Source organism: Chiloscyllium punctatum, chromosome 6, assembly GCF_047496795.1.
Source record: "Chiloscyllium punctatum isolate Juve2018m chromosome 6, sChiPun1.3, whole genome shotgun sequence".
Taxonomy (NCBI): domain Eukaryota; kingdom Metazoa; phylum Chordata; class Chondrichthyes; order Orectolobiformes; family Hemiscylliidae; genus Chiloscyllium; species Chiloscyllium punctatum.
In genome coordinates this window covers 9,361,735-9,385,969 of record NC_092744.1, presented here as the reverse complement: position 1 = coordinate 9,385,969, position 24,235 = coordinate 9,361,735, and the positions used below count along the sequence as shown (strand labels likewise).

Here is a 24,235-nt window from a genome sequence, read left to right as displayed (position 1 = left end):
CAGAGGAATAGAGGTATCTCGGGGTGTTTGTTCACAGAACCCTGAAGATGGCTGGACCACTTAAAAGGGTAGTGAGGAAGACAGGAGAAAGTGAGGACTGCAGATGCTGGAGATCAGAGCTGAAAATGTGTTGCTGGAAAAGCGCAGCAGGTCAGGCAGCATCCAAGGAGCAGGAGAGTCGATGTATTGGGCATAAGCTCTTCATCAGGAATGATGCTCGAAATGTCGGTCCTCCTGCTCCTCAGATGCTGCCTGACCTGCTGTGCTTTTCCAGTGCAACACTTTTTGACTGTTACACTTCAGCATCTGTGGTTCTCACTTTCTCCATTTTTTGTTCGAGCAGAGGGGGCCAATAGGAGACCTGACAGAGGTATATAAGATAATGAGGGACATGGGTAGAGTGTGTAGGAAGTAGCCGTGGTTTAATAAGGAGTTGGAATCCCTTGTTAAACGGAAGAGGGCGGCCTTTGTAAAGATGAGGCGTGAAGGTTCAATAGGGGCAATTGAGAGTTATAAGGTAGCCCGGAAGGACCTGAAGAGAGAGCTAAGAGCAGCAAGGAGGGGACATGAAAGGTCCTTAGTTGGTAGGATTAGGGAAAACCCTAAGGCTTTCTATAGGTATGTTAGGAATAAAAGAATGACTAGGGAAGGAATAGGTCCAATCAAGGATAGTAATGGGAAGTTGCGTGTGGAGGCTGAAGAGATTGGGGAGGCGCTGAATGACTACTTTTCGTCAGTATTCACTCAGGAACAGGACATTGTTGTCGATATAAATACTGAGGCACGAATAAGTAGAATGGATGGCTTTGAGATATGTAGAGAAGAGGTGTTGGAAATTCTGGCAAGGGTGAAAATAGATAAGTCCCCTGGGCCTGATGGTATTTATCCTAGGATTCTCTGGGAAGCAAGGGAGGAGATTGCAGAGCCATTGGCCTTGATTTTTGTGTCCTCTTTGTCGACAGGAGTAGTGCCAGAGGACTGGAGGTTAGAAAACGTGGTTCCCTTGTTCAAGAAGGGGAGTAGGGATAATCCTAGTAACTATAGGCCAGTGAGTCTCACTTCTGTTGTGGGCAAAGTCTTAGAGAGAATTGTAAGGGATAGGATTTATGCACATCTGGATAAGAGTGATGTGATCAAGGATAGTCAGCATGGTTTTGTGAAGGGCAGGTCGTGCCTCACAAACCTTATTGAATTCTTTGAGAAGGTGACTAAGGAGGTAGATGAGGGGAAAGCGGTAGATGTGGTATATATGGATTTTAGTAAGGCGTTTGATAAGGTCCCCCATGGTAGGCTACTGCAGAAAATACAGAGATATGGCATTGAAGGTGAGTTGGAGGTTTGGATTAGGAATTGGCTCTCTGGAAGAAGACAGAGGGTAGTAGTTGATGGCAAAGGTTCATCTTGGAGTGCCGTCACTAGCGGTGTTCCGCAAGGATCTGTTTTGGGACCATTGCTGTTTGTCATTTTTGTAAATGACCTGGAGAAAGGGTTAGAAGGTTGGGTGAGCAAGTTTGCGGATGATACGAAAGTCGGAGGAGTTGTAGACAGTGAGGAAGGATGTGGCAGGTTACAGCGGGATATAGAGAAGCTGCAGAGCTGGGCAGAAAGGTGGCAAATGGAGTTCAATGTAGCTAAGTGTGAAGTGATTCACTTTGGTAAGAGTAATAAAAAGATGGATTACTGGGCTAATGGTAGACTACTTGGTAGTGTGGAAGAGCAGAGGGATCTTGGTGTCCATGTACACAGATCTCTGAAAGTTGCCACCCAGGTAAATAGTGCAGTGAAGAAGGCATATGGCGTACTGGCTTTTATTGGTAGAGGAATTGAGTTCCGGAGTCCTGAGGTCATGCTGCAGTTGTATAAGACTCTGGTGCGGCCGCATCTGGAATATTGTGTGCAGTTTTGGTCGCCATACTATAGGAAGGATGTGGAGGCACTGGAACGGGTGCAGAGGAAGTTTACCAGGATGTTGCCTGGTATGGTAGGAAAATCCTATGAGGAAAGGCTGAGGCACTTGGGGTTGTTTTCATTGGAGAAAAGAAGGTTTAGGGGTGATTTGATAGAGGTGTACAAGATGATTAGGGGGTTAGATCGGGTTGACAGTGAGAACCTTTTTCCACGTATGGAGTCAGCTATTACAAGGGGGCATAGCTTTAAATTAAGGGGGGGTAGATATAGGACTGATGTTAGGGGTAGGTTCTTCACTCAGCGAGTCGTAAGTTCATGGAATGCCCTGCCAGTAGCAGTAGTGGACTCTCCCTCTTTATGGGTATTTAAGCGGGCATTGGATAGGTATATGCAGGATAGTGGCTTAGTGTAGGTTAGGGGTGCTTTGATCGGCGCAACATCGAGGGCCGAAGGGCCTGTACTGCGCTGTAATGTTCTATGTTCTATGTTCTATGTTCTAGCCATTCCACTTAGTGGAAGGGTTAACAGCAAGGAGGCATCATTTTAAGGTGAAATGCAACTAGCTTAATGGGGTTTGAGGGAAAATGTTTTCACTCAGAGGGTGGTGGGGGTTTGGAAGGCACTACCTGGGAGGGGTAGATGAGGTCGGAAACCTCACAACCTTTAGAAAGTGCATTGATGAGCACGCGAAGGGTCATAACATTCAAAGCTCTGGGCCAAGTGCAGGAAAGTGCAATGAATGTACATTTAGAATCAGTGCAGACTCGATGGGCTGAAGGGCCTTTTCTGTATTCTATTATTCTAACTATGGTGTCTCACCCAAGTAAACAGAATTGTGAAATTTTTCCCTCTGCTCTGCATTGATTTAGATCAAAAATTGCACGACACCAGACAGGTTTTGATTTGTTAAACTCTACAGGCTTTTTAAACCATGCTTCTGACCTCAACTACCCCTCCCAGGCAGTGCCTTCCAAACCCCCATCACCCTCTGAGTGAAAACATTTTCCCTCAAATCCCCTTTTAGAGCCAGCTGTATTTCACCTTAAAATGTTGCCCCCTTGCTATCAATCCTTCCACTAAGGGGAAGCTGCTGCTTTCTATCCAGGAGAAAGTGAGGGCTGCAGATGCTGGAGATCAGAGTTGAGGGTGTGGTGCTGGAAAAGCACAGCAGGTCAGGCAGCATCCGAGGAGCAGGAGAATCGACATTTCGGGCAAAAGCCCTTCATCAGGAATGAACCTGCAGACAGCTTATACTCAAAACATCGACTCTCCTGCTCCTCGGATGCTGCCTCATCTGCTGTGCTTTTCCAGCACCATCCTCTCTGCTTTCTGTCCACCCTCTTGATCAGCCTCCCAGTCCGCTCACTCTCTTTGTCCTGCACTGTGGGCTTTGTGCTTTCCCCAAACTATACTCCTGATTGTTGGCACAATGATGGGCATTAAAGTCAACAGCTTTTCTTTGCTGATCTCCCAATATTTCCACCATTATGTTTGCTTTTAGTCTTAACTGGATTCGAGACCAACAACAAATATCAGATTAAGAACAGTCTTGGCCAACTGGTCTATTTTGCTGCTGAGGAAAATGACTTCTGCAATCGGAACTGCTGTGGGAACCTCCGTTCCTTTGACATGAAGATTCTTGACAACTTAGGACAGGAAGTGATTAATCTGTACCGCCCGTTGAGATGTGCTGGCTGCTGCTGTCCATGTTGCTTACAGGAGGTGAGTGACTGGTCTTGGAGATGACTACTTCAGCTGTAAGGTTCTGTGTGATTGCTTGACCCACTTCCCTCCCACCTTCGATGTTCTTCTGCTTTTGTTGGCCTTATTTTTTTAACCTTTAGTGCCAGCCAAGTACTGAACTACTGTAGTCCCGGTCTCTGCAGCTCATCCTCAAACCCCTTGTCCCATTAATCACAGAATCCCTACAGGGTTGATTGAGGCCATTTGGCCCATAAAGACTTTGCAAACAGCATTCCACCCAGACAAACACCACCCACCCTCCCAACCCTATCTCTGTTCCGCATGGCTAACCCATCTATCCTGCACATCCCTGGACACTACGGCCAGTTTCCCATGGCCAATCCACCCGAACCAGCACATTTCTAAACACAACTTTCTCAAAGCCATCTCTTTAATCAGGCTAAGGACTAAATTCATGGACTTTCCTACCACTGATGTCATCAACGTGCAGATGGGAAGATGGCTGGCTCTCTCGCCCTCACACTCTCTCTCTATCTCTCTATCTCTTATTCTCTCTCTCTCTCATTCTCTCTCTCTAACTCTCTCGCTCTCTAACTCTCTCGCTCTCTAACTCTCTCGCGCTCTCACTCTCTCTCATTCTCTCTCTCATTCTCTCTCTCATTCTCTCTCTCATTCTCTCTCTCTCATTCTCTCTCTCTCATTCTCTCTCTCTCTCTTATTCTCTCTCTCTAACTCTCTCGCTGTCTAACTCTCTCGCGCTCTCTCTCTCATTCTCTCATTCACTCTCTCATTCTCTCTCTCTAACTCTCTCGCTCTCTCTCTCTCACTCTCACTCTCTTTCACCTGCCTCTTTTTCTCTGTCTTGTCTTTGTCTCTTTCACTCGATTTCATCTGTGTCTCTGTCTCACTGTCTTTCTCTTTCCTTCTTTATCTTTGTTTTTTTTAATCCCCTTGTCTTTCACTCTCTTCTTCTTAGTCTCTCTGCCTTTCCAAATCTGTTTCATTCTCCATATTATTGACTTTCTAACTTCTGCTCTTTCTATATTCTTGTTTCTTTCCTCTCTGTTTTCCCCTATGTCTATGTCTCTCTTATCTTAGTATTGTTCGAATTCATGTTCATCTTTTTCTTCTTTTTTTCCTTCCCCCTCTCTCTTTTTTTCTCTCTCACTGTCTTTTTCTTACTCTGTTTGTGGTACTCTTTATTTCTTTCTCCTTATCTTTCACTCTGCCTCTCTACCTTTGTCTTTTGATTTGTCTTAGTCTCTCTGCCTCTCCGTATTAAAATAACTCCACAAAGGCTGGTATCCTGTCACCAAGTCACCCTTTATTTACAGATGGAGAGTCCTTGACACTGATCCAGCTTCCTCAGAGCCAGCTGTCAGAGTGAACACAGCCTCTGACACTCCTTGTTTATACCTATCAGCCAGGGCTCCCTGTTAGACCAGGTTAACTGCCCCAATCAAGGAACTCATATTCTATGAAGTCCACCTGGCTGACACTGTTTTGATCATTATACCTGTCGGTCTCCTTCTCTCTCTGTCTTTTTGTCTTCTGCTCCCTCTCTCTTGTTCTGTCCTTTTCTCTAACTTCCTGTATGACTCTGTCTCTTTCGTTAATCTTAAAATCTCTCAAATCTGAACTTTTTATCCTTGATTTTTCTAATTTATTACTATGATTTTGTACTTTTGAATTCTGTAAGGGCTTCCGATTTCTTTATTTTCCTAATTTTGATGTCCTAAGAGTTTGTACTTAATCTATATCTAAGTACCTAGATACTGAAGGTATGCTGTAAGTGAGACTTGTAAGTTTTTCAGTGTACTCCTGTGAATATGTGACAGTAAGGCTAATCTATTTCAACTCAATCCAAATTGGTGCTCGACTTTTTTCTCTCTTTCTCTCTTTCTCTCTTTCTCTCTCTCTCTTTATCTCTCTCTCTCTCTTTATCTCTCTCTCTCTCTTTATCTCTTTATCTCTCTCTCTCTATCTCTCTCTCTTTATCTCTCTCTCTCTCTCTCTCTCTCTTACTTTCAACTTTCTGTTGTTTGGAAGTAAAAAGTAAAGATTACCATTCAGAATTAAAACAAGTTCTATTCTTAATTTATTGATGTATCCTTCCCATCTTCACTGGCTTTAATTCCTGACCTCCAGTGAAGATTGTCGATGATCCTCTTGTGAGGATTAAATTTTTCTGTTGTACAATTTCTTCACAGCTGGAAGTGAAGGCACCACCAGGTGAGCCAATTGGATACGTTATCCAAACATGGGACATATGTCTGCCAAAATTCACCATTCAAAACGATAAGAAGGAGCCTGTATTGAAGATTATTGGCCCTTGCTGTATCTGCAACTGCTGTAGTGATATTGATTTTAAGGTACCCTTCTTATATCTTATCAAAATCTTCAGCTTCCTGTTAAGTTTGTCAATTGTCAACTGTTCTGTAGAGGTAGGAGAAGACGATTCCCTACAGTGTGAAAACAGGCCATTCGGCCCAACAAGTCCACACCGACCCTACCCTATATTTCCCTCTGACTGATGCACCTAACCTCACATCCTGAACACTGTGGGACAATTTAGCAAGGCCAAGTCACCTGACCTTCACACCTTTAGATTACGGGAGGAAACTGGAGTACCCAGAGGAAACCCACGCACCCGCTGGGAGAATGTGCCAACTCCACACAGACAGTCACCCAAGGCTGGAATCAAACCCGGGTCCCTGATGCTGTGAGGCAGCAGTGCTATGTGGCCCCACTCACAGACTCCCAACAATGTGGAAACAGGCCATTTGGCCCAACAAATCCATGCCAGCTCTCCAAAAAGCATCCCACCCTGACTTACCTCACTACCCTATATTGCTCATGGCTACGTATCCCAAGACACTGTAGACAATTTAGCCTGGCCCATCTACCTAACCTGCACATCTTTAGACTATGAGAGCACCTGGAGGAGAATGTGCAAACTCCAGATGTGATGGTCCTGCGTCACCTAGCCCACAGGAAAGCTCTTAATAGTTCTTGTGACAAGCACTTGTAAATGATTTACATCAACATTTTCTTTTTGCAGTTTGTTCTGTATTAGTTTTAGAAAATTAACCTGGAGAAGAAGCAGAGGTATGAAGAGGAGTGCATTTTAGTGGGAGTGAATATGAATCAACTTGAATCAGAATTATTCTGGAATGGAAAAGGACAGACTAAAATTAAATTACGTTAAATTACAGACCAAAATTACATTGGAGAAACCCATACTTGCATTCAATCAGACATTGTCAGCACAGAAATAGCTCCATTAACCTCCTGAGACCGCTCTGCCATTTAATAAGACCACAGCTAAAATGGACACCAAAAGTGCTGGAGAAACTCAGCAGGTCTCTCCGTATCTGTGGAAACAGAACCTAGGTTAATGTTCCAGCTCCAGATTTGAAGAAGAATCATACTGGACTTAATGTTATCTCACTCTCTCCCTCTCTCTCTGTCTACCTCCCCCCCCCCCCCCCCCCCCCCGCCCCCCCCCGCCCCGACTCCCCTCACGCGCTAGCTCTCTCTCTCTCTCTCGCGCTCTCTCTGTGGCTCTTCCTCCCCCTCTCTCTCTTCCTCCCCTCTCTCTCTTCCTCCCCCTCTCTCTCTTCCTCCCCCTCTCTCTCTTCCTCCCCCTCTCTCTCTTCCTCCCCCTCTCTCTCTTCCTCCCCCTCTCTCTCTTCCCCCCTCTCTCTCTTCCCCTCTCTCTCTGTCCCTCTACAAATACTTCTGTGTTTCTCCAGTAAATCTGTTTGTTTCAGATTTCCAGAATCTGCAGTACTTTGCATATATTTAAGATCACAGTATGATCTGCTTTCTCTGCACTCCCCTGTACCTCTGATCAACCTTTGCTTATCAAAAAAAACAACCTAACACTGCCTCAATCATATTCAGTGCTCTGTTTACACTCCATTTTGAGGAAGAAAGTTTCAAATTTGCAAAGCTGCAGTATGGTTTCGCAGAAATGGGACAGAAACATTATTTAGAAGTAAATCAAATATGGGCACAATTCTTGATAATTGTTTTCGGTCTGTCTTTGTGAATGAAGTAGATAATACAGTTAATGTGAAGTGTTGCACAGCATGAACAGAGTGAGAGAAGGACTGTTGATTAGTTGAGCGTTTTTCTTTGCATGTAGTCACCAGTTCTAGGCGAGAGGTATGGTGCCAGAGGACTGGAGAAATTATAAGGATATAACACCATTTAAAATGGCAGGAGAGTTACACCAATTAATTACAAACCCGTTAGCCTAACCTCAGTGGTGATCAAATTATTAGAATAAATGGCAGAGGAAGTATTGATCATCATTTAGAAAGGAACACTTAATCGAGTAGAGTTAGCAGGGATTTGTTAAGGGACTATTGTGCCTAATTTTGTTTGATAATTTTAACGAGGTAATGAGGAAGGTCATTAAAGGTAACACATTCAATGTAATGCAGGATCGAATTTAACACCTTGGAGATATTGTAAGTGATATAAGAGGCACAATGAGTACAAACTCTTGTTTTCCCTCTGAAATGAAAGAGGGATCAGATTTCAGGTTAGATATCTTGCCTTTAAGATTGGCTAATCTATTCCATGACAATTATTTTTTATTCTAATCAACATATTCAGAGATAAAATTGCACAATTTTGTAGCAGATGGGACTTTGGACTTTAACCAGGCCTCCTGGCACAGAGGAAGGGATACTATGGCTGTGCCAAGAAATCCATTCATCACAAAGGGTATAAATTATCATTTTAGGTGCCAGTTTGTTTCAATCAACTAAAAGTGAATACCATTTGATATTGATCACCACATGTCAAGGACAGACCTGTTCAGCTTTTCCATGTAGTGGTTAGAGTCATAGATATGTACAGCACAGAAGCAAACCCTTTGGTCCAACTCAGCCAGATATCCTAAATTAGATGTATGGTCCCTACAGTGTGGAAACAGGCCCTTCAGCCCAATGAGTCCACACCGACCCTCCAAAGTAATCCACCCAGACCTATTGCCCATATTTACTCCTGACTAATACACCTAACACTGTGGACAATTTAGCATGGCCAATTCACCTGACCTGCACACCTTTAGATTGTGGGAGGAAACCCCCACAGACATGGGGAGGAGGAGCAAACTCCACACAGACTATCGCCCAAGGCAGGGATTGAACCCAGGTCCCTGGCGCTGTGAGGCAACCGTGCTCACCACAGAGCCACCATGCTGCCCCAATTAATCTAATCTTTGCCAGCACTTGGCCCATATCCATCCCAACCCTTCCTATTCATATACCCATCCAGATGCCTTTTAAATGTTGCACTTGTACCAGTCTCCACCATTTCCTCTGGCAGCACATTCCATACACATACCACCCTCTGTGTGAAAAGATTGCCCCTTAGGTCCCTTTAAATCCTCTCCCTCTCATTCTTAACCTATGCCCTCTAGTTTTGGACTCCCCCACCCCAGGGAAAAGGCCTTGTCTATTTATCCTATCCATGCCCTTCATGATTTTATTAGCCTCTATAAGGTCACCCTTCAGCCTCCAACGCTCCAGGAAAAACGTTCCCAGCCTATTCAGCCTCTCCCTATAGCTCAAACCCCTCAACCCTGGCAACATTCTTGTAAATCTTTTCTGAACCCCCCTTTCAAATTTCACCACATCTTTCCTCTAGCAGGGAGACCAGAATTACATGCAGTGTTCCAAAAATGCATAACCAATGTCCTGTACAGCCGCAACCTGACCTCCCATCTCCAAACTCAATGCTCTGACCAATAAAGGCAAGTGTACCAAACACCTCCTTCACTATCTTGTCTACCTTCCATTTTCAAGGAGCTATGAACCCAAGGTCTCTTTGTTCAGCAACACTCCCTCGGACCTTACCATTAAGTATATAAGTCCTGTTCTGGTTTGTCTTTCCAAAATACAGCCCTTCACATTTATCTAAATTAAACTTCACCTGACACTCCACTGGCCCATCTGATGAAAATCCCATTGTATTTGGAGATAGCCTTCTTCGCTGTCCACTACACCTCCAATTTTGGTGTTATCTGCAAACTTACTAACCTTACCTCCTATTTTCACATCCAAATTATAGAACATAAAGCAATCCAGCACAGTACAGGCCCTTCGGCCTTTGATGTTGTGCCGACCTTTTATCCTACTCTAAGATCATACTAACCTACATACCCTTCATTTTACTATCACCCATGTGCCTATCCAAGAGTCGCCTAAATGTCCCTAATGTCTCTGACTCTACTACCACCTCTGGCAGTCCATTCCACACACCCACCACTCTCTGTGTAAAGAACCTACCTCTGACACCTCCCCTAAACGTTCCTCAAATTATCTTAAGATTATGTCCCCTCATGACAGCCATTTCCACCCTGGGAAAAAGTCTCTATCTATGCCTCTCATCATCTTGTACACCTTTATTAAGACACCTCTCATTGTTCTTCACTCCAATGAGAAAAGTCCTAGCTCCCTCAAACCTTTCTTCATAAGACATACCCTCCAGTCCAGGCAGCGTCCTGGTAAATCTCTTCGGCACTCTCTCTAAAGTTTTCACACCTTTCCTATAACGAGGCGACCAGAACTGAGCACAAAATCATTTATATAAATGATGAAAAGCAGAGGACAAAGCACCCAATTACATTCTGCATGCTGAAATTGACATGAGAGTGTAATGGATTCACAGTGTCTTACTGCTGTTTGTACATCAAGCATACTTCGTCTCATTCAGTTACATAGACACCTGATGATGTGGAAGCAGGTCATTTGGCTCATCGCATCCACACTAACCTTCTGAAGAACAGCCCACTCAGACCTACCCTCCTACCCAATCACTGTAACCCCACATTTCCCATGGCCAGTCCACCTAGCCTGCACATCATAGACAACTTAACACGGCCAATCCACATAACCTGCCCATCTTTTGGACTGTGGGAGGAAACCAGAGCACCCAGAGGAAATCCATGCAGGTATGAGGAGAATGTGAAAGCTCCACACGGACAGTCATTCGAGGACGGAATTGAACCTGGGTCCCTAGTGCCGTGAGGCAGCAGCATACACCACTGAGCCACTAGAATGGGCCTGTATTTTGTGGCATTTAGTAGAATGAGAGGTGACCTTACCTTGGAAGCCTTGACAGGGCAGCTGTTAGAATGGAATGCCTTGAACTAGCAGTAATGATCTGAGGAAGAAATTTCAGATTGAGATGATGAGAGATTATTCACCCAGATACTGATGTTTCCACACTGTAGGGAATCTAATCTAATCTAATCTAATCAAAGAGGGTGGAATCAAAGCCAGGTCCTTGACACAGAGAAGCAGCAGTGCTAACCACTGAACTACCGTGCTGATGAAAGAGGGTTTGGAGGAACTTGAACTTTGGAGGAACTTCCCTATCCTCAATGGTTGGTGATGCTGAGTCATTGGGTATATTCAAGAGTGGGATTGATGGATGTTTGAAACTTAAGCCAGTCAAAGGACATGGGAATTGAACAGAAATGTAAAGTTCAGGTAAAAGAGCACCTATTGTCTTTTGATTGTCCAAGAACACTCGAGGTGTTGAGTGACTCCTACACTTAGTTCTTAGTCAACACACAGAAATACTGCGAGGTAATTGCCCCTGTGTAAGGGGTCAGTCACAAGTTTAAGGCAAGTCCAATAGATTCAAACTTAATGATTATTATCTTGTTCCAGGTTACAAATCTTGATGAAAGTGAAACAGTTGGCAAAATCTCAAAGCAGTGGACTGGACTCACAAGAGAAGCTTTCACGGATGCCACTAACTTTGGGATCCAGTTCCCCATGGATTTGGATGTTAAGATGAAAGCAGTAATGCTGGGTGCCTGCTTTCTCATTGTAAGTATTATAAAGTCATAGAGTCATAGAGATGTACAGTGTAGAAACAGACCATTCGGTCCAACTCGTCCATGCTGACCAGATATCCCAAACCAAATTAGTCCCACCTGCCAGCACTCAGCCCATATCCCTCCAAACCCTTCCTATTCATATACCCATCCAAATGTCTTTCAAATGCTGTAATTGTACCAGCCTCCACTTCCTCCAGCAGTTCATTCCATACACGTACCACGCTCTGCGTGAAAAAGTTAATTGTTTCAGAAATGCAGCGTGTTGTATTCGATCCATTCCATGCAGACTGAGTTCATTAGTACCCTTGGGAGCACTTCACTAATACTGAATTACGTAGTCACACCCTCCAGTGTACAGATTACTGAGTTTTGACCATGTATCCACATGCTATCATAGCTAATACTGCCTACAAGAACTTCACCAAATTCTGCCCTGTCTCAACTCATCTATCACTGAAGCCTTCATTCCTGCTTTTATTACCCTAGACTTGTGCATTCCAGCACACGACTCCACTCTGGTCCTACCTTCCAGCCTCCAAAACCTTCAGCTGATCCCAAACTCTGCTATGTGTTTTTGAATGCAGTGAGTGCTGTTCACCCAATGCCCCACAGCTCACTGATCGATTTGGTTCCCAACTGAGCAATGCATGATTTTGAAATTTTTGGCTTCATGTTCAAGTTCCTCCAAACCCTCTTTCATCAGCACGGTGGCTCAGTGGTTAGCACTGCTGCTTCACTGCGCCAAGGACCTGGCTTTGATTCCACCCTCTTTGATTAGATTAGATTAGATTCCCCACAGTGTGGAAACAGGCCCTTCGGCCCAACAAGTCCACACCCATCGTCCGAAGAGTAACCCACCCAGTCCCATTTCCCTCTGACTAATGCACCGAACACTATGGGCAATTTAGCCTAGCCAATTCACCGAACACTATGGGCAATTTAGCATGGCCAATTCACCTAACACTATGGGCAATTTAGCATGGCCAATTCACCCGACTTGCACATCTTTGGACTGTGGGAGGAAACCGGAGCACCCGGAGGAAACCCACACAGACATGGGGGAGAATGTGCAAACTCCATACAGTCAGTCGCCCGAGGCTGGAATTGAACCTTGGATCCTGGCGCTGTGAGGCGGCAGTGCTAGCCATTGAGTCACCGTGCCACCCTTCTCCCTGTGTCTGTGTGGGTTTCCTCCAGGTACTCCGGTTTCCTCCCACATTCCAAAGATGTGCAGGTTAGGGTGGATTGGCTATACTAAATTGCCTATCGTGTTCAGGGATATACAGGCTTCCTGAATTAGCGATAGAAAGTGCTGGGTTATAGGGTAGGAGGGGATTCTGGGTGGAATGCCCCTCTGAGGGTTGGTGTGGAATTAATGGGCCAAATGGCCTGCTCCCACACTGTAGGGATTCTATGATCCTTATTGCTGCAACGTCCTCCCATGCAGCAACCTGCCAAACCTGGGCTCTTGTTCATTCCAATGCCTTGAATTGTCAAGAGTTAAAACCTGAAATTCCTTTCACCTGTACGGCTCCCCATCCTCCTTAAGGACCTTCCTTCAAACCCATCTTGTGGCCAGGTATCTCCTAATCTGAAACAAAACACAAAGGGTGGCACGGTGGCTCAGTGGTTGGCACAGTGGCTCAGTGGTTAGCACTGCTGCCTCTCAATGCCAGGGTCCCAGGTTCGATTCCAGCCTTGGGGTGACTGTCTGTGTAGAGTTTGTACATTCTCCCTATACCTGCGTGGGTTTCCTCCAGGTGCTCTGGTTTCCTCCCGTGATCCAAAGATGTGCAAGCCAGGTGAATTGGCCATGCTAAATTGCTCATAGTGCTAGGTACATTAGTCAGATGGGGGGGGGGGCTACTCTCCAGAGGGTCGGTGGGTTACTCTCTGGAGGGTTGGTGTGGACTTGTTGGGCCGAAGGGCCTGTTTCCACACTGTAGGGAATCTAATCTAACTGCCAATGCTGGAAACAAACAGAAATTGCTGGAAAAACTCAGCAGCTCTGGCAGCATCAGTGCAGAGGAAACAGTTAACGTTTCAGGTTGAGTGACCTTTCATCAGGACACTGAACCAGAAATGTTAACTCTGCTTTCTCTCCACAGATGTTGCCAGACCTGTTGAGTTCTTGCAACAATTTCTGTTTTCATCTCCTGATCTGGCTTGGTGTCAAATTTTGCTTGACAACACTACTGTGAAGTGCCTTGGGGAATATTATCCTGTCAGAAGCAATACATAAATATGAATTGTTGCTGATTGTTTGTTTGAAGCCAAGAAAATGTTTTATTCTGCATTTAACACCCAGAATAGGGACTGGGTGGTCTTTACAATAGTTTTAGATCTGAGAAGGAACATTGATCATTTTGAACCGCTGTGTGAGATTATTTTTCAACAATCCATTAAACCATGAATAATGGAACTGCATTATTCTTCACCATGTACACAATCAGACTTGCTGCTACCATGAAATGGGATTCTGACTAGATTCCCTAGCAGCTGTCAGTGGGGTAGCATTTATATGATGCATTTGTCCCAAACTCTCAAAGAGTAAAGCCTGATTATGGTGTAATTACAACCATTTACTGTTGATTGCAATGCCTGGTAGAATGCTACGGTGCTGAATGGATGCTCCAAGCTCGGTCAGAAAACTCAATTTATGACCCACTCAGGAACGAGAGATCTCAACTGATAACACAGTGGAGCACCAAGGCTGCCTTTTTTAACACCCACTTCTTCATGTAATGTGAGTGTCACTCAGCATTTATTGCCCATCCCTGAACAACGATTGACAGAGGTCTCCATTAGCCTCATTCCTTCAGGGTAAGGCTTAAACTAAGGCCTAGTACCTTATAAACTTGTAAAGTTATACAACACAGTGGCTCAGTGGTTAGCACTGCTGCCTCACAGTGCCAGTGATCCGGGTTCGATTCCACCCTCAGGTGACTGTCTGTGTGGAGTTTGCACATTCTCCCTGTGTCTGCGTGGGTTTCCTCTGGGTGCTCCGGTTTCCTCCCACAGTCCAAAAGTGTGCAGGTTAGGTGAATTGGCCATGCTAAGTTGCCTGTAGTGTTAGGTGCATTAGTCAGAGGTAAATATGGGAAATGGATCTGGGTGGGTTACTCTTGAAAGGTTGGTGTGGATTTATTGGGCCAAATTGCCTGCTTCCACACTATAGAGAATCTAATCTATACAGAACAGGCATCCCCATCTGTATTATTATGACACAGAAACAGACTCATGCAACTCGTCCGTGTCAACCAGATATCCTAAACTAATCTAGTCCCATTTGCCAGCATTTGACCCATATCTCTCTAAACCTTTCCTATTCATATGCCCATCCAGATGCTTTTTAAACATTGTAATAGTACCAGCCTCCACCATTTCCTCTGGCAGCTATTCCATACACGTACCACCCTCTGCATGAAAAAGCTGACCCTTAGGTCCCTTTTAAATCTTTCTCCTCTCACCCTAAACCTCTGCCCTTTAGTTTTAGGCTCCCCTCCCAGGGAAAACATCCTGGTCTATTCACCCTAACCATATCTCTTATGATTTTATAAACCTCTCTCTATAAGGTCACCCCTCAGCCTCCCATACTCCAGGGAAAATAATTCCAGCCCATTCAGCCTCTCCCTAAAAACCCAAACCCTCCAACCCCAGTAACATCCTTGTAAATGTTTTTTAAACCCTTTTCAAGTTCAACAACATCCTTCCTACAGCCGGGAGACCAGAATTTAATGCAGTATTCCAAAGGTGGCCTACCGTAACATGACCTCCCAACTCCGATACTCCATGCAATAAAGGCAAGTGTGTCACTATCCTATCTACCTGCAACTCCACCTTCAAAACACTATGAACCTACACTCTAAGGTGTCTTTGTTCAGCAATACTTCCTTCTTGGCTCAATGACATATTTTTCATCGTCCTATTTTGAAAAGAAAAAAACATTAGTGGATTTCTTTAAATGAACTTGACAATGTTTGTGTCCTAGCAGAAGACCTTAGCAACAGTTGGGTCAACACCTACACATCGACTTCCTGCTTTTTCTCTTGATGCTCTGCACCCTGGGAGTAAAGTACTTTCAGATATGTTACCTAGTTAAAGGCATCCTTTCATTGCAAGTTACTGCCCTGGGGAAAACTTCCGACGTACCCAACTTAATATTTCTCTGCTCAGTGCAGCGTATTGTGTAAAAGTACAGAGGTGGAAAGAACAGAAGAGATTATGTTACAAAAGCAATCTGCTTGAGTCCAGCCTCAGTCTGCCTTTCATTATTATAATGATATGATTTTCTGAAATGAGTGTCAGTACACATCATTAAAGGATGACCTTGTTAGTGGACCTGAAACAGCAAGCGTGCACTGTCAGTAGGAAATGTTGTTGTAAATAGAAAGCATTGTCAGCTTAAATCAGCCACTGACTTGTTTGATTAGGGTCTTGTTAAGCTAATGGAAGACAGGTTTTTATCACCAGATAGAGTGGCACAGTGTTAACGCAGCTCCTTGTCAGTGCCAAGGACTCGGTTTCAATTCTACCCTCGGGTGACGTGACTGTGTTGAGTGTGCACGTCATCCCTGTGTCTGTGTGGGTTTCCTCCAGGTGCTCTGGTTTCTTCCCATAGTTGAAAAATGTGTTGCTGGAAAAGCGCAGTAGGTCAGGCAGCATCCAGGATTCCTGAAGAAGGGCTTATGCCTGAAACGTCGATTCTCCTGCTCCTTGGATGCTGCCTGACCTGCTGCGCTTTTCCAGCAACACATTTTCAGCTCTGATCTCCAGCATCTGCAGTCCTCACTTTCTTCCCAAAGTCCAAAGATGTGTAGGTTAGGTGTATTGACCATGGGAAATGCAGAGTTACGGGGTGGTCTGTATTGAATGCTCTTCAGAGGGTTGTTGTGGGCACGATGGGCTGAATGGCCTGATTCAATGAATGTCAGTTGGAGTTGTGCAACAAGTGAATTCAGAGGGCATCTTATTTTACAAATTATTTCTGTTTGTTAATCTTGTTCCTGCTGAAAGCTAACATTCCAACTATGTTTATATAATGGATGTGACATCATTGAATGGCATTTCGTTTCTGGTGAGATTTGTTTGTGACATTGGAATGTAGTCCCATTATTGCACTGACGTTGCTAATTTATTTAAATAAATTAATCCATAACCTCCGCAACAAAGAAACAATGGAATGTGCAATAAGTTAAATAGTAAAATGTTTTAATGTTCACACTCCACTGGGTCAAGCTGTTCCAATCCAATTACCTATTTGGAAATGCGGAGAATTGCCCAGGTATGCCCAGTCCATACAAAGCGTGAGAACTCCAAAACCACCAATTATTGCCCATCAGTTTACTCTCAATCAGCAGCCAAGTGATGGAAGTGGTTGTTAATACTGATGTCATGAGGCACTTACATAACAGTAACCTGCTCACTGATGCTCCATTTCAGTCCTATTCCCCCACCCCTCCCACCAATCCATTCAGCTCCTCAAGTTATTTCAGCCTTGGTCAAATCATGGACTAAAGAACTGGCCTTGGAAAAGTGATAGTGATTTTCTTTAATGTCAAGGCAGCATTTCATGCAATGTGACATCAAAGAGCCCTATAAAGACCGGAGTCAATCAGAATCAGGGGAACTGCCTCAGATTTCTAAGAGTCATATCTTGTACATAGAAAAATGCACCACATCCACAAACATCCACTCCCTCCACTATCAACACTCAGTAGCAGCGGTGTGATGAAGGGCTTTTGCCTGAAATATCGATTTTCCTGCTCCTCAGATGCTGCCTGATCTGCTGTGCTTTTCCAGCACCACCCTGACCTTGACTCCGATCTCCAGCATCTGCAGTCCTCACTTTCGCATACCATCTACAAGAGCCACTGCAGAAATTCATCAAAGGTCCTTAGACAGCACCTTCCAAACCCACGACCACTGGCATCCAGAGGGTCAAGAGGAGCAGATATATGGGAATACCACCACCTGCAAGACCCCTCCAAATACTCACCATCTTGACTTAGAAATATATATCGCCGTCCCTTCACTGTCACTGGGTCAAAAGTCTAGAATTCTCTCCCTCACAGTACAATACTGAATCTATTCCCCAGTCAGTGATTTTCCCTGCACTTGTATCATGTGTAGTTTGTAATGTCACTCACTGCTCTCACTGTGGGGCTGCTTCTCAATCCACACCTTATGTGCTCTCCCACTCACCCCTCACTCCACAGCAACCATTAACTTAAGCAACTTCATTTCCCCTTCTGCCCCGAATTCCAAGTTACTGTCACTTGCCTTCTGTCTCCCTCACACTTGTCACGTCTCCCTGGGGTAGCATGCTGGAACTCGAGCCCCACTATTCCCAGAATCATCACAAAAGTTAAAGACTCTTAAAGCTGTGAAAAATTCCCCAAATTGCTAGTCTTTCAGACCGACGTTGACAAAAAGCAGGGGCTAGTTCCTTATCACATAAACAGATTAAAAAATAGGAGCAGGAATAGGCCATTCAGCCCTTCAAGTCTGGTCCGCCATTCAATATGATCATCCAACCCAGTCCCCCATTCTCACTTTCTCCCCATATTCTTAGATCCCTGTAACCCCAAGTGCTACATCCAACTCAGTCTTGAAATCTTGCAATGTTTTGGCATCCGTAACTCTCTGTGGTAGTGACTTCCACAGGAGCATCGTTCTGCAGGTGGAGAGGTTGTCCCTTATCTCAGCCCTAAATGGTTTACCCCTTACCCTTACCCCTGTCTCAAGGGAATAGACACTTAGAATCATAGAGCTGTACAGCACGGAAACAGACCCCTCGGTCCAACCCGTCCATGCCGACCAGATATCCAAACCCAACCTAGTCCCACCTGCCATATCCCTCCAAACCCTTCTTCCCTATTTAACTTCTACTTCCAATCAGCCGTTGTCCTGGGAGTGATTTAAATGCTTCTCTTAACCATTTTTAAATGCTTTCATTAACAGTTACCTCTTTTTTTTCTATAACAAGCGCAAGCCCACGCCCACATATGTGTCTTTCCAGGAGATCTTAATGATGGTGAAGTGTGCTCATGTTACTGATTTCCCCATCTTTGATATACTTGACCAACAGTCTGAATAAAATGTGCTGTATTAATCCCCCTGAAATCAAAAGCCATGACCCTGTGTCATCAAAGGTTCTGTAAAGAACATCTACTGTGAGCTTCAACCTGCACGTGGCCAATGGTGAACAATAGAAATATCTTGATTATACTGAGAACTCATCAGTATTGTTTATAGGGGAGAATTGCTTCAGTTTATACCCTAGGAGCAGGAGAAGGCAATTCAGCCCCTCAGGCCTAGTCCACTCTTTAATACTATCATGGCTGATCTCACTTCAGCCTCAGCTCTTCTTTCCTGCCCACGCTCCATGACCCTTCAACCCATCACTAATTAAAGTTCTGTCCTTAAATTTATCCAATTTCCCAGCACTGACCACACTCTGGGGCAGTGAGTTCCACAGATTCAAGACCCTTTTGAGAGAAGTAATTTTCTCCTCAGTTCTGTTTTAAACCTATACCCCCCCCCCAACCCCCTCCACCAGCCGAAAATGATGAGCTCAAATTATGGCTTTGGTATACAGGAGGATGAAAAGGTAAAGTCACCGTAGTCCAGCCAGACCATTGGACTGCTCCTATGGCAAAGAGAGAAAACTGGTGATGGATTAACCTGAGAGTCACCACACCTCAGTCAAATAGAGAAGTTAAGGAAGAGAGTTTTTTGTGGTAACCTCAGCCGGTGCAGGAACTGAACCCATGCTTTTGGCATCATTCGGCATTGCATCCTGGCCCTTGAGTAAACTGAGTTAGCTGATCCCCTCCAGAGAAAGCATTGGAATAAATCATCAAAACTACACTGTATAATCTCCACATCAAAATCCATTTTCTGTCCCCAGCCATTGATGTTATTCACAGACAGAGCTCATGAACAATGCATCCAGCTGTGAGTGCTATCATTTGAATTGAATTTGTTGTCACGTGTACCGAGGCACAGTGAAAAGCTTTGTCTTGCGAGCAATACAGGCAGATCACAGAGTTCAGTAGCATAGACAGTATATAATAGGTAAACAGCAGCAAAAACAAAAACTCAGGGACGGGCGAATGTTAAGAGTTTGACAGTCCATTCAGTATTTTAACACCAGTGGCATAGAAACTGTTACGAAACCAACTGATGCATGTGTTCAGGTTTCTGTATCTTCTCCCCGATGATAGAGGTTGTAGAAAAACATTGCCAGGGTGGGATGGATCTTTGAGAATGCTGGCGGCCTTCCCTTGACAGCGGGCCTGGGAGATGGATTCTATAGATGGGAGTGTGGCCTTTATGATTGTCCAGGCTGAGTTCACCGCTCTCTGTAACTGTCTCCGATCTTGAATGGTACAGTTGCCATACCGGGTAGTGATACATCCAGACTGAATGCTCTCGATGGCATACCTATAAAAGTTGGCAAGGGTATTCCCCATCATGCCAAATTTCCTCAGCTGCCTGAGGAAGAAGAGACATTGGGCCTTTGTAACCAGTGCGTCCACATGAAGAGTCCAAGAAAGCTTGTGGATGACCACTCCCAGGAGCTTGACACTTCCTATCATTTTCATTTAGAATGATAGTGTTTGTTGCCATTTGATGTATGGACCAAGAATGAGTGGGCAGACACCTGAGGTATCAGCCATGTTTGGCACTGGGACTATTAATTGTTGAGACCTGGACTAAACATTGCCATTGAGAACACTGTGAAGCTCATATCCTGCTCACATAAGGGGGCATTTAATGCCCTGCAAACCCTGGATTGTTTTGGCAAGGTGTTCAGTATATGGAAGTGGAATTGTATAAGGTACCTGATGGAATGCCTGTTGCCTTCCCAACACCTGTACGCCCATTGGCCCATTCCCAAAAGCCCACCAACTAACTCGGGTGTGAAGGATACAGACTGAAATGGTGGTTGGGGTCGGGTGTGGGTGTCTACTTATTGGGGTGCCCTGCAATACCACCCAACGCACTCTCCCCTTTGGGCCTACCATGTCTCCTGCTATCCCATCATGCATCACTGCCTCTGGTAGTGTTGCTGGAAGGGTTGGTCACTATCTGATTGGCCTGATGATAGCCGGGTATGTCTGATTGGGATTTTAATGTATCCTGCCACAACTGGAGTTGGCACTGGCTGGTGGAAGGTGCCACTGTTATACCCATTAAATTCAGCTCCAACTCACAAAGCTCATTGAAGAACTGAGTTCCAAATCATACAATATGCCCCATTTGCCTGGAATGGGTGCAGCTCCAACAACATTTGAGAAGCTTGACACCATCCAGGACAAAGCAGCCTGCTTGATTGGCACCATATCCACAAGCATCCACTCCCTCGGCAGTACGTACTGTCTGGCAATTTGGACTGCGGACTTCCACAGCATCTTCCAAATTCACAAGCTCTTCCAACAAGAAGGATTAAAGCAGCAGATACAAGGGAACACCGCCCTCTGCAAGTTCCCTTCCATGCCACTCACCGTCCTGACTTAGAAATATATCGCCATTCCTTCGGTGTCTCTGGATCAAAGTCTTGGATCGTCCTCCCTACAGCAGGTGGACTGCAGCAGTTCAAGAAGACAGCTCGCAACCCCCCCCCACCTTTTCAAGGGGCAACTAGGAACAGGCAATAAATGCAGTCACCATTTATTACGTACCATGAATGAAGTTGAAATTTTAAAAAACAGTTGTTTCCAAGGCTCTGAAGGGCAGAAATACAGCCGTGAGGTTGATGTTTATGAAAATACTGCAGTTTGTTTTCCACTTAGGACATCGGTTAGGCCACTTTTGGAATATTGCATACAATTCTGGTCTCCTTCCGAATGGCAGGATATTGTGAAATTTGAAAGGGTTCAGAGATTTACAAGATGTTCCAGGGTTGGAGGGTTTGAGCTACAGGGAGAGACTGAAGAGGCTAGGTCCATTTTCCATGGACTGTCGGAGGCTGAGAGGTGACTTTATAGAGGTTTATAAAATGATGAGGGGTGTGCATAGGGTGAATAGACAAGGTCTTTTCCCTGGGGATGGGGGAATCCTGAGCTAGAGGGAATAGGTTTAGGGTGAGAGGGAAAAGATATAAAAGAGACCTACGGGGCAACCTTTTCACGCAGAGGGTGGTACGTGTATGGAATGAGCTGCCAGAGGAAGTGGTGGAGGCTGGTACGATTGCAGCATTTAAGAGGCATCTGGATGGGTATATGAATAGGAAAGATTTAGAGGGATATGGGCCGGGTGCTAGCAAGTGGGACTAGAGTCGGTTGGGATATCTGGTCGGGATGGATAAGTTGGACTGAAGAGTCTGTTTCTGTGCCGTACATCTCTATGACTCTATCATTAGGGCCAATCAATCAGCTGTTGAAACATCTGACCAAATTTTAATTCTGGTGCAATTCCCTTCTTGGCGATCCCATCTCTCGGGATTATTTCACCCACTGGTATAAACAGCCATCATCCTGCTGGAAGTCCATTTTCTGCACTTGGCAGCCTTCCCAGAATGTTATGAACAATGCCCCTGAAGAAATATTGACATCTCAATGAGAGCTACCATTGAAATGTTGTGTGCAATCAGCCCAGACGGGTAATTCTCAGCAATACCAGGCTGAGAAAACACTGGGTCGATAATACGTTCAGCATGGGTTCGAACCTTGTTCTGTGCTGATGTACTATCCTGCTGCGGTGGAGTATTAATTTACCGTCCCTGCTAAACTGGAATCTTGGAAGTTTGTTGAACTTCCATGCTGGAACATTTCAGAATGAAGCCCACATTGGAACAATTGAAAGCTAACACCAAGCCACAATTACTGCAAAACGTCATGCCACCAACTTCACAGTGTCTCAAGGAACTGCATTTTCTTTGGACTCATGGGACACTGACAACGCTGGCTGGACTGACCTTTGTTGCCCATCCCTAGTTGCCACAGAGAAGGTGGTGGTGATGGTAAGCTGCCTTCTTGAACCTCTGCACTCCATATTCTGTAAGTTGACCCACAATGCTGTGGGGGAGGGTATTCCAGAACTCTGACCCAGCAACAGTGAAGGAACAGCATTCTCCAAAATGAAGCTCAATTATAAATAGGTGGTTAGAAAAGATTGAAGTTTATAAATGCAGCAATAAATCTCACACTTCAAACACCAACCGCCATTCAATTCTGGAAACTTTGTCATGAAATATTTTATTTGAAATAAAATGGTCAAAATAGAAGAATGTAGCTGTTTGTTGATTTTATATTCAGAGTTCTTATTCAATTTCCTTTGGTTAATGAGGGTTGTCAAAATCTTAGTTGGATGTATGAGCACTTCCAACAGATTAAATCGATATATATCCCGATACAAATGACCACGCCTGCTTTTCAAGCGAACTTCTACTGTCCGTTTGCTTAGAAATATTCAGGAATTCAAGTGTTTGCATTTAATCAGGATCAACTTGTTTTTTTTTTCAGGATTACGTGTTCTTTGAGAAAAATAACTGAACAAGGATCTGACTATGGAGCCATGTCTTGTAAGTAGATATATTTACAGAGTTACTGCTCTGTTCTATTTGTGACATCTGAATTACGTCGGTCCTACAACAACTGTATTACTGGGTTTCTTTCTGATTCTGCACAGAGATTGAAACCAGTAAGGGATCGAGGAAGGGACATCTTTAACTCTTCCACCTTCACTCAAGATGTGCTAATGATGGGTCTCCTTCATGGTTTTTAGAATGCCAATTATGAAAGCATGTTACAGATGTGCTGACCTTCTTGAACCGACCAGACTTCCAAAGGCCGTGATGTCTTTGATTGATGCTGAAAACAGTACTAATTTTAGAGGCAGTGCGAATCCCTAGGATGCAACATCTTTTCGGCTCAAGGCACAACCAGTTTTCCTGTTTGTGAACTGAAATGGACTTAAGTTAGTAAAAGTGAGTAACCTGCATAATAATGGATTACTATCCCCTTTGACATGTTCCCACTATGTGCACTTTACAGGCAATGCTCCACAGCAGGAATGAGAAAGCTAAAAACATATCCTGGAAAGTTTGACAAGTTTATCTGTGTCAGAAAACCAGATGGAGTACCCGAGGCAGAACTCTCCCTTTCCAGCTATTCCAAACAAAAAAGAAAGAAGTGTCATTTAGGGAAGCAATTTGTAATAGAATATAACATATATATTTGAATGATATAATTCATTTTAGAATAAAGTATATTTTCAAACAAAAATATATAATGCCTGCACAGTGATCAATTGTGCAAATATGGTTTATGAACAGAAGTCTTTTGTTTACTCCAGATGGATTAATAGACCTGTGTGAGAAACTGACTTTCTGTACTGAATATTCCTCTATCATGACAAGATGTTAATAAATCAATAAATATGGTACTTGTGTTTTTATTACGGCAATTATGTTTGTAGAGAAACTCGGTGGCCCTCTATAAAATCTTCATTCAGTGGCAAATTTGTGTAGAGGGTTGCTTTTGTATTTATGGAGTTACTGACGTGGTTAGTGTGCATCTCAACATCAAAACAATTCCTATTTAATTTGTGTTCTCCAAACATCCTCCCTAAGCAGGAACTGCAAATATTAACTATTTTTCATTTCCAAAAACTGATGGAACTATCGTAGATACCCCGTATCCGCAGATTTGGTTTCTGCGGTTTCGGTTATCACGGTGCGAAACGTTTACATGGAACATTCCAGAAATAATTCCAGGAGGCTACTGGTGAAGTAAATTTCCCACTTGA

The 24,235-nt window shown here is 44.3% G+C and overlaps 1 protein-coding gene across 4 annotated transcripts in view; it reads left to right on the top strand.

Annotated features, from left to right (window-relative positions):
- LOC140478703 (phospholipid scramblase 2-like) overlaps positions 1-23,869 on the top strand; it is a 91,367-nt gene extending 67,498 nt beyond the window's left edge. For 2 of the 4 annotated variants that reach the window (XM_072572009.1, XM_072572010.1), the window contains exons 5-9: positions 3,410-3,630; positions 5,823-5,984; positions 11,307-11,468; positions 22,951-23,009; positions 23,117-23,869. In XM_072572009.1, the coding sequence (XP_072428110.1) occupies positions 3,410-3,630; positions 5,823-5,984; positions 11,307-11,468; positions 22,951-22,980 (575 nt within the window). In that variant the 3' untranslated portion in view covers positions 22,981-23,009; positions 23,117-23,869. The remainder of the gene's footprint in view (positions 1-3,409; positions 3,631-5,822; positions 5,985-11,306; positions 11,469-22,950; positions 23,010-23,116) is intronic. The other 2 variants (XM_072572012.1, XM_072572011.1) reach the window with 2 other exon arrangements.
- The last annotated feature ends 366 nt before the right edge of the window (positions 23,870-24,235 follow it).